At 42.9% G+C, this 15,586-nt stretch overlaps 1 protein-coding gene across 1 annotated transcript in view; it reads right to left on the bottom strand.

The window, feature by feature from the left end:
* Nucleotides 1-6,731: 6,731 nt before the first annotated feature.
* Nucleotides 6,732-15,586, bottom strand: part of GFRAL (GDNF family receptor alpha like) — a 28,168-nt gene continuing 19,313 nt past the window's right edge. The window contains exons 8-10 of the mRNA XM_070738905.1: nt 11,248-11,343; nt 8,776-8,857; nt 6,732-6,864 (exon numbers count right to left, since the gene is read on the bottom strand). Of these exons, the coding sequence (XP_070595006.1) occupies nt 6,732-6,864; nt 8,776-8,857; nt 11,248-11,343 (311 nt within the window). The remainder of the gene's footprint in view (nt 6,865-8,775; nt 8,858-11,247; nt 11,344-15,586) is intronic.

The raw sequence follows: 15,586 nt of genomic DNA, 5'->3' as shown, positions 1-15,586 counted from the left end.
AGGGTTTGGAATTTTTTTGCCTCTTCTTACGAACTTTTTTCACCTTACGAACCTGCCGACGCCACTGAGATGCCCCGCCTCTGGACTTTCGTTGCAAGCCAAGCGCAGGTTTTTGCGATCCTGGGATCCCCTGAGGCTCCCCTCCATGGGAAACCCCACCTCCTGACTTCCGCGTTTTTGCAATGCTGTAGGGAAATCCCAGGAGTGGAATCCCAGGATTGCAAAAACGGGCGCTCTGCTGGGAAGAGTAGGGGGGGGGACAAAAACAGGAAGAAAAGACTCATGGAGCTCAAGGGAGGAGAAAGGTGTGGGGGAGATGAGGAGAGTGAGGTGGACAAAAACGGGAGGGAAAGACTCATGGAGCTCAAGGGAGGAGAAAGGTGTGGGGGAGATGAAGAGAGTGAGATGGACAAAAACGGGAGGGAAAGACTCATGGAGCTCAAGGGAGGAGAAAGGTGTGGGGGAGATGAAGAGAGTGAGATGGACAAAAACGGGAGGGAAAGACTCATGGAGCTCAAGGGAGGCTCTTTTCACCCTGCTTCGTTGGGACTCCCTCCCCCCATTCTGTTCGCCTCAGCTTTGTCTGGCCACCGCTTTTTTTTTTTAAGCCTTAATATTTTGGATTCTCCTAATGGGCTTGCACGCATTATTGGCTTTTCCATTGATTCCTATGGGAAACATTGTTTCATCTTACGAACTTTTCACCTTACGAACCTCCTCCCGGAACCAATTAAGTTCGTAAGAAACATAGAAACATAGAAACATAGAAGTCTGACGGCAGAAAAAGACCCCATGGTCCATCTAGTCTGCCCTTATACTATTTTCTGTATTTTATCTTAGGATGGATATACGTTTATCCCAGGCATGTTTAAATTCAGTTACTGTGGATTTATCTACCACGTCTGCTGGAAGTTTGTTCCAAGGATCTACTACTCTTTCAGTAAAATAATATTTTCTCATGTTGCTTTTGATCTTTCCCCCAACTAACCTCAGATTGTGTCCCCTTGTTCTTGTGTTCACTTTCCTATTAAAAACACTTCCCTCCTGGACCTTATTTAACCCTTTAATATATTTAAATGTTTCGATCATGTCCCCCCTTTTCCTTCTGTCCTCCAGACTATACAGATTGAGTTCATTAAGTCTTTCCTGATACGCTTTATACTTAAGACCTTCCACCATTCTTGTAGCCCGTCTTTGGACCCGTTCAATTTTGTCAATATCTTTTTGTAGGTGAGGTCTCCAGAACTGAACACAGTATTCCAAATGTGGTCTCACCAGCATTCTATATAGCGGGATCATAATCTCCCTCTTCCTGCTTGTTATACCTCTAGCTATGCAGCCAAGCATCCTACTTGCTTTCCCTACTGCCTGACTGCACTGTTCACCATTTTGAGACTGTCAGAAATCACTACGCCTAAATCCTTTTCTTTTGAAGTATTTGCTAACACAGAACTGCCAATACAATAGTCAGATTGAGGATTCCTTTTCCCCAAGTGCATTATTTTACATTTGGAAACATTAAACTGCAGTTTCCATTGCTTTGACCATTTATCTAGTAAAGCTAAATCATTTACCATATTGCCGACGCCTCCAGGAATATCAACCCTATTGCACACTTTAGAGTCATCGGCAAATAGGCAAACCTTCCCTACCAGACCTTCCCCTATGTCACTCACAAACATATTAAAAAGAATAGGACCCAGAACAGACCCTTGTGGCACACCACTTGTAACCTGACTCTGCTCAGAATACTCACCATTCACAACAACCCTCTGGTGTCTATGCTTCAGCCAGCTGCAAATCCATTGAACTATCCAGGGATTAAGTCCAATCTTCACTAATTTATCTATCAGCTCTTTATGTGGAACCGTATCAAAGGCTTTGCTGAAGTCCAGGTAGGCAATATCCACGGCACCACCTTCATCCAACACCTTTGTGACATAGTCAAAGAAATCAATGAGATTAGTCTGACATGATTTGCCTTCAGTAAAGCCATGCTGATTTGGGTCCAATAATTTATTGTTTTTTAGGTGCTGATTTATCCTCTTTTTCAGTAGAGTCTCCATCATTTTAACGACAACTGATGTCAAGCTAACTGGCCTGTAGTTACCAGCTTCTTCTCGAGGTATAACTGTATATCATCAATTGCAAGTAATCAACCTGGGTAGAAGACATCAAAAATTATTGCCTGTACTTCTCATTCAGAGTTGATGTTATTGGTCTATAATAATCTACCTGAAGATAATATATTTACCAGTAATTGCTTTTTTGTTAATCAGCACTTCCAGTCAGCTAAACAAACTCACCAAAAAAATGAATTTATCTTAAGTAACACTGGAAGCAGATTTCTTCTCTGCATGAGTTTTCAGAAATGGCAACAAATTATAATATGTATGTGTTGTGATTCCGTCTGAGGCTCCTCAGGGAACGGCTGAACCTCTGCCGGCTCCATGCTCAGAGGGGGAGGATGAGGAACAGGAGGAGGAGGAGGAGGAGGAGGCCCAGGCAGATGGGGAGGAGGAATATCAGGCCGAGGGAGAGGGAGAACAGCCAGAGTCCCCCGGGGTGGGGCTCTCCCCAGCAAGCAGCCTGGAGTCCTTGGATGAAAATGCACAAGCCATCATCGATCTCAGGCAGAGAAGAGCAGCATAACGAAGGGGACAATTAGCCAGGTATTTCCAGCCCTAAATAGGCAACAGCTGGGTTTGGGTGTGGTTCTCCCCAGAAAGGCTGAAAAGGCAGACCCACCCTTCCTGTATTGTGGAGTATTATCTTTGGGAGTCCTGGGACCTGGCTGTGATCTTTGGCGTTTCTGACTCTGGCTTGTGGCCCTGAAGGCTGAAACCTTGGGGGGAAAGACGTGGGTCTTATTCTCTACAGTGGTGTGTGTGCCAGCAAGAAGTCTGCTGTATTGTCTGGCCATCATGACTCTGCTGTGAAGCCTCATAGCCTGTCTGTTGGGAAGAACAGGGTTTTCTCTGTGTTTGTTTTTCCAACTATAAAGTGCCTTTGCTTTTACCAGCGTGTCTGGCTGCTTTTTTCAGTTGGTGTTGAAGTCTGGGGGCACCCAGACAGAACAGTATGTCATCAGAATGCATATGGCTAGTTGTACTGGGAGTGAAAGGGAGAATAGTGAGGATCTGATTTTCACATTTGCAAACCAAGTCACACAAAGGGAAGAGCCTTCTCTGTGGCGGCCCCGGCCCTCTGGAGTCAACTCCCCCCGGAGATTAGGACTGCCCCTACCCTCCTTGCCTTTTGCAAACTCCTGAAAACCCATCTATGTTGCCAGGCATGGGGAAACTGACATACCCCTAGCTGTTTCAATTTATGAATAGTTTATCTGGATTGTATGATTATTTTTATAAGGGTTTTTAAAAATTGTTTTTAATATTGGATTTGTATATGTATTGCTTGTTGTGAGCCGCTCCGAATCCTCGGAGAGGGGCGGCATACAAATCTAATTAATAATAATAATAATAATAATAATAATAATAATTATTATTATTATTATTATTATTATTATTATTAATTATGTCAACTCACATCCACGTATTAATGGCCTATTGGAAGCCATTACATGTAGTGCTCAAGCTCCTCACTACCGTGTTTCCCCGAAAATAAGACACTGACTTATATTAATTTTTGCTCCAAAAGTTGTGCTACGTCTTATTTTCGGGGGGTGCCTTATATTTCTCAAATAAGACAAATTCATAGGCAGAAAAGCTGACGTACTGTACACTGATTACGGTACGGTACCTGTCAGTATGGCACCCACACACACAAACAACGGCACTTATATGGTACAACAGTATACTCCCGCTATTGCAGCTTCCGGCCACCAGAGGAACTACAGTCTACGCACTGTAGTGGAGACTGTAATGGCGGTGAGACAGCAGCAGACTGTGTCTGCTGTATTGGATGGTACAAAGCGATGAAAGGGGCCAGCAGGGGGCACCATATTATTATGGTACCGCTATGAACAGCTTTGAATGGTACCGTATGTTTTTCCACCGTACCGTATGTAAACTTGACTACGCCTTATTTTGGGGGGTGCCTTATATTAGCAAATTCTGCAAAACCTCTGAAATGCCTTACTTTCAGGGTACGTCTTATTTTCGGGGAAACAGGGTACGATCAGTTCCCTACCAGTAGAGATTGGTTCTTCACTTTGGCAGGCTCCCCTTTTCCATACTGGTGCGTTTTGCATGTATTGCGCACGCCACCTCCTGTGATTTTGCTTCCTTGCATGCACAGAAGCAAAAAATGCACCAAAAATTGCATGCATGAGTGTCCCCCAGTAAAACTTTGCTTCCATGCATGTTCAAAAGCAAAAAAGCACTGAAAATAGTTTTTTAAAATGGCACTGCGCACAGACTGGGAAACACCGCATCGCAGCTGTCGCGCACAAATTGTGCAATCAATGGGCTACTACTGGACCACTGCACTGGGACACAGTTATGCTTCACTTATTTTACCAGTGAGTAAGAGTTGCTCATCATTCCTCTTTGTTGGATTAAGAGGAACGTGGCTGAATGGTGTTACTGACATGATCAGGTTTTGCAGACACCCAGCAGGTTTTAAATGACATAATTTTCTACTGCAGCTGGCAAGAGTCAACCACTACAACAATCAGACGGTTCGGAATGCTTTTAAATGGTTCTTCATTGTTATCATTGCTAGTAGAATAGGTTCTACCACACACGAATTGTGTATAAGTCCCCTTTGGATTTGGAGCCAAATCTAAGTCTTAAACTGTGCAAGGTCAGAAAAAGTCTGGTAAAATTAAACGAAAAATCCATATTTAGAATTATTTCAGCCTCCGATACTGACACTGAAAGTAGCCAATGGCAACCATGTGATTGCAGATGCTATGTCATTGTAATTGAAAGCTAGTTGCCAAGTATGCAAATCACAATCGTGATTGTGGTGATGCTGTTATGACCAAAATTATGAGCGATTGTAAGTATACCTTGTTTAACAAAGTTGTATAACTTCAAAGAGTCACTTAATAAGTGGACATTAAATGAGGATTACCTGTATATGGTAACCTCTTTCAACCCTTTGACGGTACTAGTACTTCACACACAACAATCTGTAAAGTTTTGACCCTTTGTTTTAATGAAAACAACTCAAAACACCTGAACAAATCCACGCTGAGAATTGTTTGCTGCCATTGATGGTGGGTGACACATAGAATTCTATGTGTACATTAAGAGCAAGCAAATAAGCAAGCAAGTAAGGAGGGGGAAAATCAAATACTTCTCTTGGTTCAAAGTAATGGCTCATTTTGCTATGATTTCTACAAATCAATTAAATGAACTAGGGTGCAAACAGAAAAATTGACTGATTTGCTAAATGTGCACTTTTACCATCTTTCAGATTTCAGTTTGATTCCTAGATTATAAGACAGTGATGGCAAACCTTTTTTCCCTTGGGTGCCCAAAGAATTGTGCATGTGTGAGTGCCCACACTCATAATTTAATGCCTGGGGAGGGTGAAAACAGCTTCTGCTCTCCCCCAGAAGCCCTGTGGAAGCAGCCTGTTTCTCAACTTCTGGTGGGCCCAATAGGCTCATGTTTTGCCCTCCCCAGGCTCCAAAGACTTCCCTGGAGCCAGGGGAGGATAAAAACGCCCTCCCCCATCCCCCTGGAGGCTCTCTGGAAGCCAAAAACAACCTCCCAAAGCCTCTGTGCGAGCCAAAAACCAGCTGGTCGACACACACATGCATCTTGGAACTGAGCTAGGGGAACGGCTCATATGCCAGCAGATATGGCTCCATGTGCCAACTGTGGCACCTGTGCTATAGTTCGCCATCACTGTTATAAGAGCTTATAAGTAAATGTTTGAAATATCTCCATAGAAAATAAAACAATATTTCTCATAAGACGTATCAGTGAATAACTACAGGTAGTCCTTGACTTATGACTGGCTGTTTAACAGCCATTCAAAGTTACGATGGCTTCAGACGGGGGAGTTATCCTTTGTCAACCATTACACCAAACTGGCTGTTTACCAAGACAAATTCCTTGTGTGTCCAATCACACTTGGACAATAAAGTTCTATTCTATTCTATTCTATTCTTCTATCAGCCCACCACTGCTCTTCGCTTCTCACTGTCTTAGCAAACAAAGCCCAGGAACATGGATTTTCTAGATAACATACTGTTCTATACTCAGTATAATTTTGTGTCCCTGTGGCTTAATTCTAAAACAAATATCCTAGGCCTGTGATGGCGAACCTATGGCACAGGTACCACAAGTGGCACGCGGAGCCATATCTGCTGGCACGTGAGCTGTTGCCCTAGCTCAGCTCCAATGTGCCTGTGAGTGCCGGCCAGCTGATTTTTGGCTCACAGAGTGGCTCTGGGAGGGCATTTTTGGCTTCTAGAGAGCCTCCACGGGGATGGGGGAGAGTGTTTTTACCTTCCCCTGGCTCCAGGGAAGCCTTTGGAGCTTGGGGAGGGCGAAACACGAGGCTACTGAGCCCACTCTCCCCCATCTTTTGGCACCCAAAGGAAAAAAGGTTTGCCATCACTGTCCTAGGCAATCAAATGCTACAAAGAAAAAAAAAGAGCTCCCGATATATGTTGTAGATTGCCTAATGTTTGCCAAAGTGGTTGATCATGGTTATGGATTTTGTCCTTCCCAGTTTATTTTTTTTGCTTGTTTGTTTTGTTTTGTTTCTCCAAAGAGATTTCACACAATAAAATGGCTGCTTTACTACAGGAGTCAGAAGGAGCATTTTTGGCCCAGTGGATGTTCTGGAGTTGTCGAATTGCTTCTGCTAAAAGGGCTTGGGAGCGTCTCCGATAAATGCACCTGGGAGGAAACTCTCTTTGGCAGATAAACAGCTGTGCAGGCCCTGAAAACAAACAAACAGGTGTTGCATTAACAGACCAGGTAGCCTGAGCACTTCATTATGCTTGGCTAAAATCGATAGCTGGGTAAACTTTGGGCAGGATCTAGTACCTGTCAAGCCCTTTTAAGTCTCATTGATTCTTAAAAGGTAATTAAGCCTATCTTCTTTCATTTAAATAAATAGGATTAAACAGTACTTAACATGAGGTTAAATGTGGCTCTGTTTCTGGGAAAGTGGAGCTGTAAATGTTCCTATATTATTATTATTTATGGGCCATTGGCATGAATAGTAGCTGTAATGCATTTTAACTGATAGGTCAGGATGATAATGTGTTGTTATCAAGGCCATTCTGCAGAATGGCCCATATTCTGTGAGTATTGCCACTGGGTGCCCTGCAGAATACACAAATTCTATGAGTATCGCCAATGCTAGCTTGGACTAATGGGATCAGTATTGGGCTGCCCCCAGTACACCTGGGATCTTCAATCCAGTAGCGGAAATAGCATTGCGTGCGCATCTGCACATCCTGTGCCCCTATGCACCCCCATGCAAGCTGTGTGCTCCTGCGCATATGCAGAAGCAAAGAAATCGGCGAAAAATCACCAAAATCTCGCATGTGGGGTTGTCCTCATGCAAGATTTCACCGATTTTCGCAGATTTCTTTGCTTCCGTGCATGCGTGGAAGCAAAATCTCACGGGGGGGGGGGCACATGCCCCCGCTGGCCTCTAGGACTGATCCGGTAGGGAACACTTCGCAGTCTGCATTGGTTCCCGATCAGTTTCCAGTCACAATTCAAAGTGTTGCTTATGACCTATAAAGCCCTTCATGGCACCGGACCAGATTATCTCAGGGACCACTTTCTGCCGCACGAATCCCAGCGACCAGTTAGGTCCCACAGAGTGGGTCTTCTCTGGGTCCCATCAACTAAACAATGTCGCTTGGCGGGACCCAGGGGAAGAGCCTTCTCTGTGGCGGCCCCACCCCTCTGGAACCAACCCAGAGATTAGAATTGCCCCCACCCTCCTTGCCTTTCGTAAGCTACTTAAAACCCACCTCTGCCGTCAGGCATGTGGGAATTGAGATACTCTTTCCCCCTAGGCCTTTACAATTTTATGCATGGTATGTCTGTATGTATGTTTGGTTTTTATAATAATGGGTTTTTAAATCATTTTTAGTATTGGATTATTATTGTATACCGTGTTATTATTGCTGTTAGCCGCCCTGAGTCTCCGGAGAGGGGCGGCATACAAATCCAATAAATAATAATAATAATAATAAAGGTAAATGCGGCCCTTCAGTGGATGGGATCTGCAGTCCAAATTATTTAGGGGGCAACAGATTGCCTCCCCTATGATAAGTCAGGGTGAGTAGAGGCATTTTGGAGACCATGTTATGATTCCTTTCAAAAAGTGGCTGCTGGCATCTGAAAAGGCCCATCACCCACTTAGAAGAAGACAAGCCCCACTGCTAGTACCCCAGGAAGTTCTCTACCACCCCAATTTGAAGAGGGGCAAGTAGTGATACTTCCTAACAATGCAGTGGTTTGCAGCCACCCACTGATTCGCATGCTGCTCATATTTGACCCAAAGAGGTAATAGAGGCTTTGCAATTCATTTAAAAATTAAATTTACCTTTAGAATAACGACGTTAGGCAGGCTAGAAATAGACCTTTGTGTGCCATGTATGGAATACCAGTTGTTTATGTTGATTATTAAACTTTACATACACTTGTTCTAAGTAGTTCCAAGTTTCTTCCACCACCTCCCATCAAGATGTGACCATCTTCTTGGAAACAATAGATAAAAATGACTCGAAATCGGGGAAGGAATATATGCTGGGGAAAACAAGCAGTTGAACTTCTTCCCTAACCTAGAGAATGAAATGTATGGAAACTGCCCTTTGCAGAAATTTACCTGGTCTTTAACAAAGCCAAAATTATTATTCCCAGGATAAGAACAATGCAGGAGACATATAGAATAGTAATGATTGTGTCATCTAGAATTAAATTGGGAAAACAATTAAAAGTTAAAATGCATCCAATCTAATAACAATATTTAAATTGCAAATGTAATTGCATGAATCAGACAGGAGTATATATTATTTCCTTGCAAATTTCAGATGAGCAGATGTTTCAGCTAAATGTCTCTCCCTATCCCCCCTCTCTCTTTGTCTTTGTTTCTCTCTCTCTCTCTCTCTCACACACACACACACATAAATACACGGACATTAACACAAACTGACTTGAAATACTGGAATTAGACAATTTACAACTATGTTGCCTTTGATCTGATCTAACAGTAGAGTCTACGGAGAGGGGCGGCATACAAATTTAATTAATAATAATAATAATAATAATAATAATAATAATAACAATAATAATAATATCATATACCAAAATGCCCTTATATACACAAATACCCTTCAACTGCAACAACACACGAACATGTAATAGATTCAAACTTGACGTAAACCGCTCTACAGTTGACCTCTCCCTTTTTCTAAGAGGTTTATAAGGAGCATGCATAAACGTACCAGTGCATCCCTGTCCTACTGTCCTATTGTCTTCTTTTATCATTATTTATTACTTATGATTATACAAACTACAATCCTATACAGTGGTACCTTGGTTAACGAATGCCTTGATTAGCGCACATTTCAGATAACAACCAAAAATTTCAACAAAAATTTGCTTCGGATACCGAAGAAAAATTTGGATACCGAACAGAAATGTTTGGTTATTATTCAAAATGTCCCTCACTCCCACCCCCGTCTCATTACCTCTTTACCCCTTAGCCCCCCACATTGTCCCTCATTCCCCCCCTCTCCTTACCTCTTAACCTTTTGCCTCTCTGTCTTCGTCTCCTTGCCAGGGAAGCAGCAAAGTGTCGTTTGCTGGTCCCAGCGGTGGCTTCTCTTTGAGACAAGTTGATGGTGGCAGCAGCTGCGGCGACGGCTCCAGTGGCTTCTTTTTGAGGACAGTGACAGGGGCAGAGAGGGTGGAGGCCTGGGGCCTGGGCATGGATGTGATGTTCCCGCCACTGCTGTTCCTCGAAAGGAAGCTGCCTAAGCCACCTCAGCAGTTGCCGCCGCCGCCGCTTGTCCCAGCAGTCCCAGCTGGTCCCGGCGGTGGCGACAGCTACTGCAGCAACAGCTGAGGTGGCTTTGGCAGCTTCCTTTTGAGGAACAGCAGCGCCGGGAACATCACATTCATGCCCAGGTCCCCAGGCCCTGACCCCTGCCACCACCACTGTCACCATCACTGTTATAAGAGCTTATAAGCTCTTCAGGTAAATGTTTGAAATATCTCCATAGAAAATAAAACAATATTTCTCATAAGACGTATCAGTGAATAACTACAGTTAGTCTTTGACTTATGACAGGCTGTTTAACAACCATTCAAAGTTACGATGGCTTTGGACGGGGGGGGGGGGTGTTTATCCTTTGTCAACCATTACACCAAACTGGCTATTTATCAGCCCACCACTGCTCTTCGATTCACACTGTCTTTACTGCCACAGCCGCAACAGCCACCATACTCACCGCTGTCTTCAAAGAGAAGCCCCCCTGGGACCAGCAAACTCAGCACCTTCCTGCCGAGGAGACAAAGGCAGAGAGACAAAAGGTAAAGAGGTAAGGAGAGCGGGGGAGTGGGGGACAATGGGTAAGTGGGTGGGGAATGCCAAAAATCCTTTATCGCTGGAACAGAATACCTGCGATAAACAAGGGATAATTTTCCCCATAAGAAATAATGGGTGGGAACCAATTAAATCCATTTCAATTATTTCCTATGGGAAAAAATTGTTTTGGATAACTACCATTTCGGTTAACAACCAACGTACGAGAATGGATTGTGGTCGTTAACCAAGGTACCACTGTACTTGTTTGATAAACAAGCAAGCAAGCAAGCAAGCAAGCAAGCAAGCAAGCAAGCAAGCAAGCAAGCAAGCAAGCAAGCAAGCAAGCAAGCAAGCAAGCAAGCAAGCAAGCAAGCAAACAGATGAGGCTGCACAATGCCATGGCTGTCTACCATCCTCCCTAAATTGTTGGGAATTTAGGGAGAATGTACTGAAATAATCACAACAACATTTCAACAACAATAATACTGGGGCTATATCAGCACATGCCATACCAAGCGGCAGCATTTGGAGAAGGACATCTGTAGGGAAAGATCAGGCAAATGATCCCACTCCCCATTTCAATAGAAGACATTTTCATGCTCTTGAACAGTGGCCTAACCGTCCTCTCCTTCCAGATAGAAACAGGGATGGTTTCAGCAGCCTCCTGCCCCCCTTCCCAACATCCCACCTCCAGCATCTTCCCTCTGCAGACCTCATGTTTTGTCAGCAGGAGTGGAGGTTTCCTTTCTTTTTGAAAGTCTAGCTTACCGTAAAACAAAGACTGCTCGCCAGTTACAGGAAGTATATTTCCAGGGAGTTCTATCTGCGATGAGTAAAGGTCAGCGTTGCCACCTGATATCTGGCCTTTAATAAAAAAAACAAGTTGGTGTGAAAGCGAGTAGAAAAGACATCTTAGCATGGCCTCATGGAGTGCTTTCCATATTGGATGCTTTGCCTACCAGCCTGGTTCATAACTGTGCACTTTCAGGATTCTCCCTTCCATTCCATTCCCTCTTATCTCGCTGTTGCCCATCCTCTCTGCTCTGCATCCTAAAATCTCCTGGATTTGTTTTAGGGAAACTCCTTTCTTTAAAACAAAACAGGGGGATTTTTTATTTTTGCAAACCTCATGTTTTCTATCTCCCCAAATATAGCAATAGCAATAGCACTTAGATTTATATACCGCTTCACAATGCTTTTACAGCCCTCTCTAAGCTGTTTACAGAGTCAGCATATATTGCCCCCAACAATCAGGGTCCTCATTTTACCCAGCTCAAAAGGATGGAAGGTGGAGTCAACCTTGAGCCTGATTAGATTCGATCTGCCAAAGTGCTGACAGCCGGTGATCAGCAGAAGTAGCCTGCAATACTGCATTCTAATTACAGTGTTCCCTCAATTTTTGCGGGGGATGCATTCCGAGACCACCCGTGAAAATCGAATTTCCGCAAAGTAGAGATGCAGAAGTAAATACACTATTTTTGGCTATGAACAGTATCACAAGCCATCTCTTAACACTTTAAACCCCTAAATTGCAATTTCTCATTCCCTTAGCAACCATTTAGATTATTACTCACAATGTTTATTTATTAAAGTTTATTTTTAAAAAAATTATTAAAGGCATACGAAAGTTTGGCGATGACATATGACGTCATCAGGCGGGAAAAATTGTGGTATAGGGAAAAAACCCACAAAGTATTTTTTAATTAACCTTTTTGAAAAACCATGGTATAGACTTTTCGTGAAGTTCGAACCCGTGAAAATCGAGGGAACACTGTACTGATATCTCTTCCTTTAATTGTATAGATACTTCGGCCAAAAATACTCCTTGGGCACAGTTTGTTAACTATTATGTCTCAAAGAAATGGGAGAGATAGAAAAAGACTCTAGCTGTAATTATTTTAGATAAAAGAAATCTGGCTACAGTACACAAATATATGTTGTGGTTGGCTCTGGGCCAGCTCCTGCTCCGAGGACTGTGGATGTTGGTTTGGGAGAATCCTCAAGTTCTCAGAGACTGGTTTTACTGCCAACAGCTTTGGACAGTGAATATTCTGGGTCAAGGGCAGACTCTGGGAGTGAAGCAGGATCAGATGGTGAGGTAGATGCAGGCAGCCCATTAGCTCATGACCCCATTAGTGAGTCATCAGATTCAGAGGAAGAGAGATTAATAGATGCTTGCAGGCACAGGTTTATGACGAGAAGGGAAAAACTGCGCAAGTATCATAGACGATAAGGGAGGACACCTGTGGCTGGGACAATTAGGCTAATGGGGCTGCTGATAAATTGCCAGTGTCACTGAGACCGTGCGTGGGAGATTATCCATTTGGAGAAGGACGAGTGTTGTTTGATTTGGACTGTTCCAGGATTTACAAAGACTTTTTGGATATTTCACAGTTAAGTACATTTTGTGGACTCTTGAAGGGGGGTGGCTGTGATGCCTTCGCACCTGCCTTTATCTGCTCTGTTTTTGTTTTTGCTTTTCACAGCATTCCAGGCTTGTGGTTTGTGGGAGAGCACTTTGGCTGTTTAAAGTGTGTGCGTACAATACTTTTGTTTTGATAAACCGACTCTCTGTTTACTTTACAACAGCGTGTGTGTTTGAATTTACATTTCTGACTTAATTGGGGCTCGTAACGTGAAGCCTGGCATAACAAATAAAATAAGAATATTTTGTCTGAATTAGTAATACAGTCATGGCCCTACTTTATTAGATAGGAGAAGGATTGTTTACAATTCCATCAGAATGGATTTAACATGGCTTCCCAGCTATAACTTCTAAAACATGTCTAAACTTCCTTAGAAATTACCAGGGTTTATTACAATAATGAGTACATATTATTTTAAAAAATTAACAAAGACTGTTAAAAACAATAAAGATGGCATTACATAATACATTAAAGTATAAATGGCTTAGGACCAGACTATCTATGGGACCGTCTCTTGCCTCTTACCTCCCAGAGATTAGATCCCACAGAGTTGGCCTTCTCCGGGTCCCGTCAACTAAACAGTGCAGGTTGACGGGCCTGTGGGGGAGGGCCTTCTCTTTGGCTGCCCTGGTCCTTTGGAATCAACTACCCCCCAATGTCCATACTGCTCCCATCCTACTGGTCTTCCGAAAGGCAGTGAAGACCTGGCTTTGCCAGTAGGCCTGGGGGCCATGAGAGTTAACACCTACTCATGGCCGAATTCTGATTTGCTTAGTATGTATGTGTGTGTGTATGATTGTATAGTTAGTTTAAGGATTTTATTGATTAGCTGATCGGGGTTTTACTGTATTCTTTTACTGTTTTATATTTGATTTCTATTATATTATTGTATCATTTTATTGTTGTAAGCCTCCCTGAGTCCCACAGGATTCTAGTTGTCTCTCCTTATGAGCTGGTTATGTTTTGGACAAGTCTTATGCTGTGCTAAAGGAAGTAAAAAATGGTAATGACATGCTACTTGATAGCTATTGAGAATGTCATCGTTTAGTGGTATCATTATTTATACCATTTAAATTATTATACATTTAGTGGTATTGACCTGTGTCAATAGCACTCCTTCTAAATCCTTCCTTCTTGAACCTTATCCACTTGATTAAGAGTCTGATTTTGTCATACTTAAATTTTGGTTTTCATCCTATGGAGTTGTATAAACCCCAATTAAAATGCAAGTCCTCCAGATCTCCAACCAGTCCCACTCCCATTTTAAGCTTATTGAGATGGTTTCTTTGCACAACTTGAAACCACACATTTTTTATATGGCCCTCTTAAATTTTTGAGTGCAATTCCAGGTGTCCCTCCAAATGGTAACTTGTAATAGTTTTATGCATGAGAACCACTTAAGAAATCAAGTGAGACTCTTCAGCCTAGTATTCATGCACCTTGTTTTTATACATAAAGAGGCTCTCATAGTAAAGTATGATTCTGTGCCTAATATATGTTGTATTTGAAATGTTTGTGAGAACAAACATTGCAAGCAGTCAGTTATGCACCAAGACCTATGGCTCTAAGGCTGCTTGATTTTTTAAAATAGAAAACATTTGTAGGTTTCTCCAGCATTGATAATAACAACATCAACATTATCATCAACAACAACAACAACTTAACAACTTAACAACAGCAGCAGCAACCACAGAGTTGGAAGGGACCATGGAGGTCTTCTAGTCCAACCCCCTGCTTAGGTAGGAAACCCTACACTACTTCAGACATATGAATATCCAACATCTTAAAAACTTCCAGTGTTGGAGCATTCACAACTTTTGGATTAATTGTTCTGTTAGGAATTTTCTCCTTAGTCCTAATTTGCTTCTCTCCTTGTTTAGTTTCCACCCATTTATTTATTTATTTATTTGTTTGTTTGTTTGTTTGTTTGTTCGTTCGTTCGTTCGTTCGTTCATTCATTCATTCATTCATTCAATTTTTATGCCGCCCTTCTCCTTAGACTCAGGGCGGCTTACAACATGTTAGCAATAGCACTTCTTAACAGAGCCAGGCTATTGCCCCCACAATCCGGGTCCTCATTTTACCCACATCGGAAGGATGGAAGGCTGAGTCAACCTTGAGCCGGTGATGAGATTTGAACCGCTGACCTTCAGATCTACAAGTCAGCTTCAGTGGTCTGCAGTACAGCACTCTACCTGCTGCGCCACCCCGGCTCTTCTTGTTCTACCCTCAGGGGCTTTGGAGAATTGTTTGACTCCCTCTTCTTTGATTGATAAATGTTGAAATGCTGAAACTGAAATCTGTTAGCTCACACCCCAATTCTGTGTGGAACAAGTGTCTGCTGTGTGCCTCAAACATGGCTTGGGGACATATGTCTTAGTAGTTGTTTGTATAAACATAAGTACAAAGTAACAATAAAAGAGGGCAATAGGACAGTGACAATAGGTACAGTGGTGCACTTATGCACGCCCCTTATGGACCTCTTAGAAACGGGGAGAGGTCGACTGTAGACAGTCTAAAGTTAAAGTTTTGAGGTTTGTGGAAGAAACCACAGTCAGGTAATGCCCCTAGATGTTGTGCTTGAGGGGCAATATGGCTTTATTGATATAGCCCTCTGAAATTTTCCCGGCGTCTCTCCGAATGGTAAACTTGTAATGGTTTTATGCATGAGAACCAGTTAA

This window comes from Erythrolamprus reginae, chromosome 1, assembly GCF_031021105.1.
Source record: "Erythrolamprus reginae isolate rEryReg1 chromosome 1, rEryReg1.hap1, whole genome shotgun sequence".
NCBI classification, from domain to species: Eukaryota; Metazoa; Chordata; class Lepidosauria; order Squamata; family Dipsadidae; genus Erythrolamprus; species Erythrolamprus reginae.
Note: the sequence above shows the minus strand (reverse complement) of the source record. Positions and strands in the feature narration are given on the sequence as shown.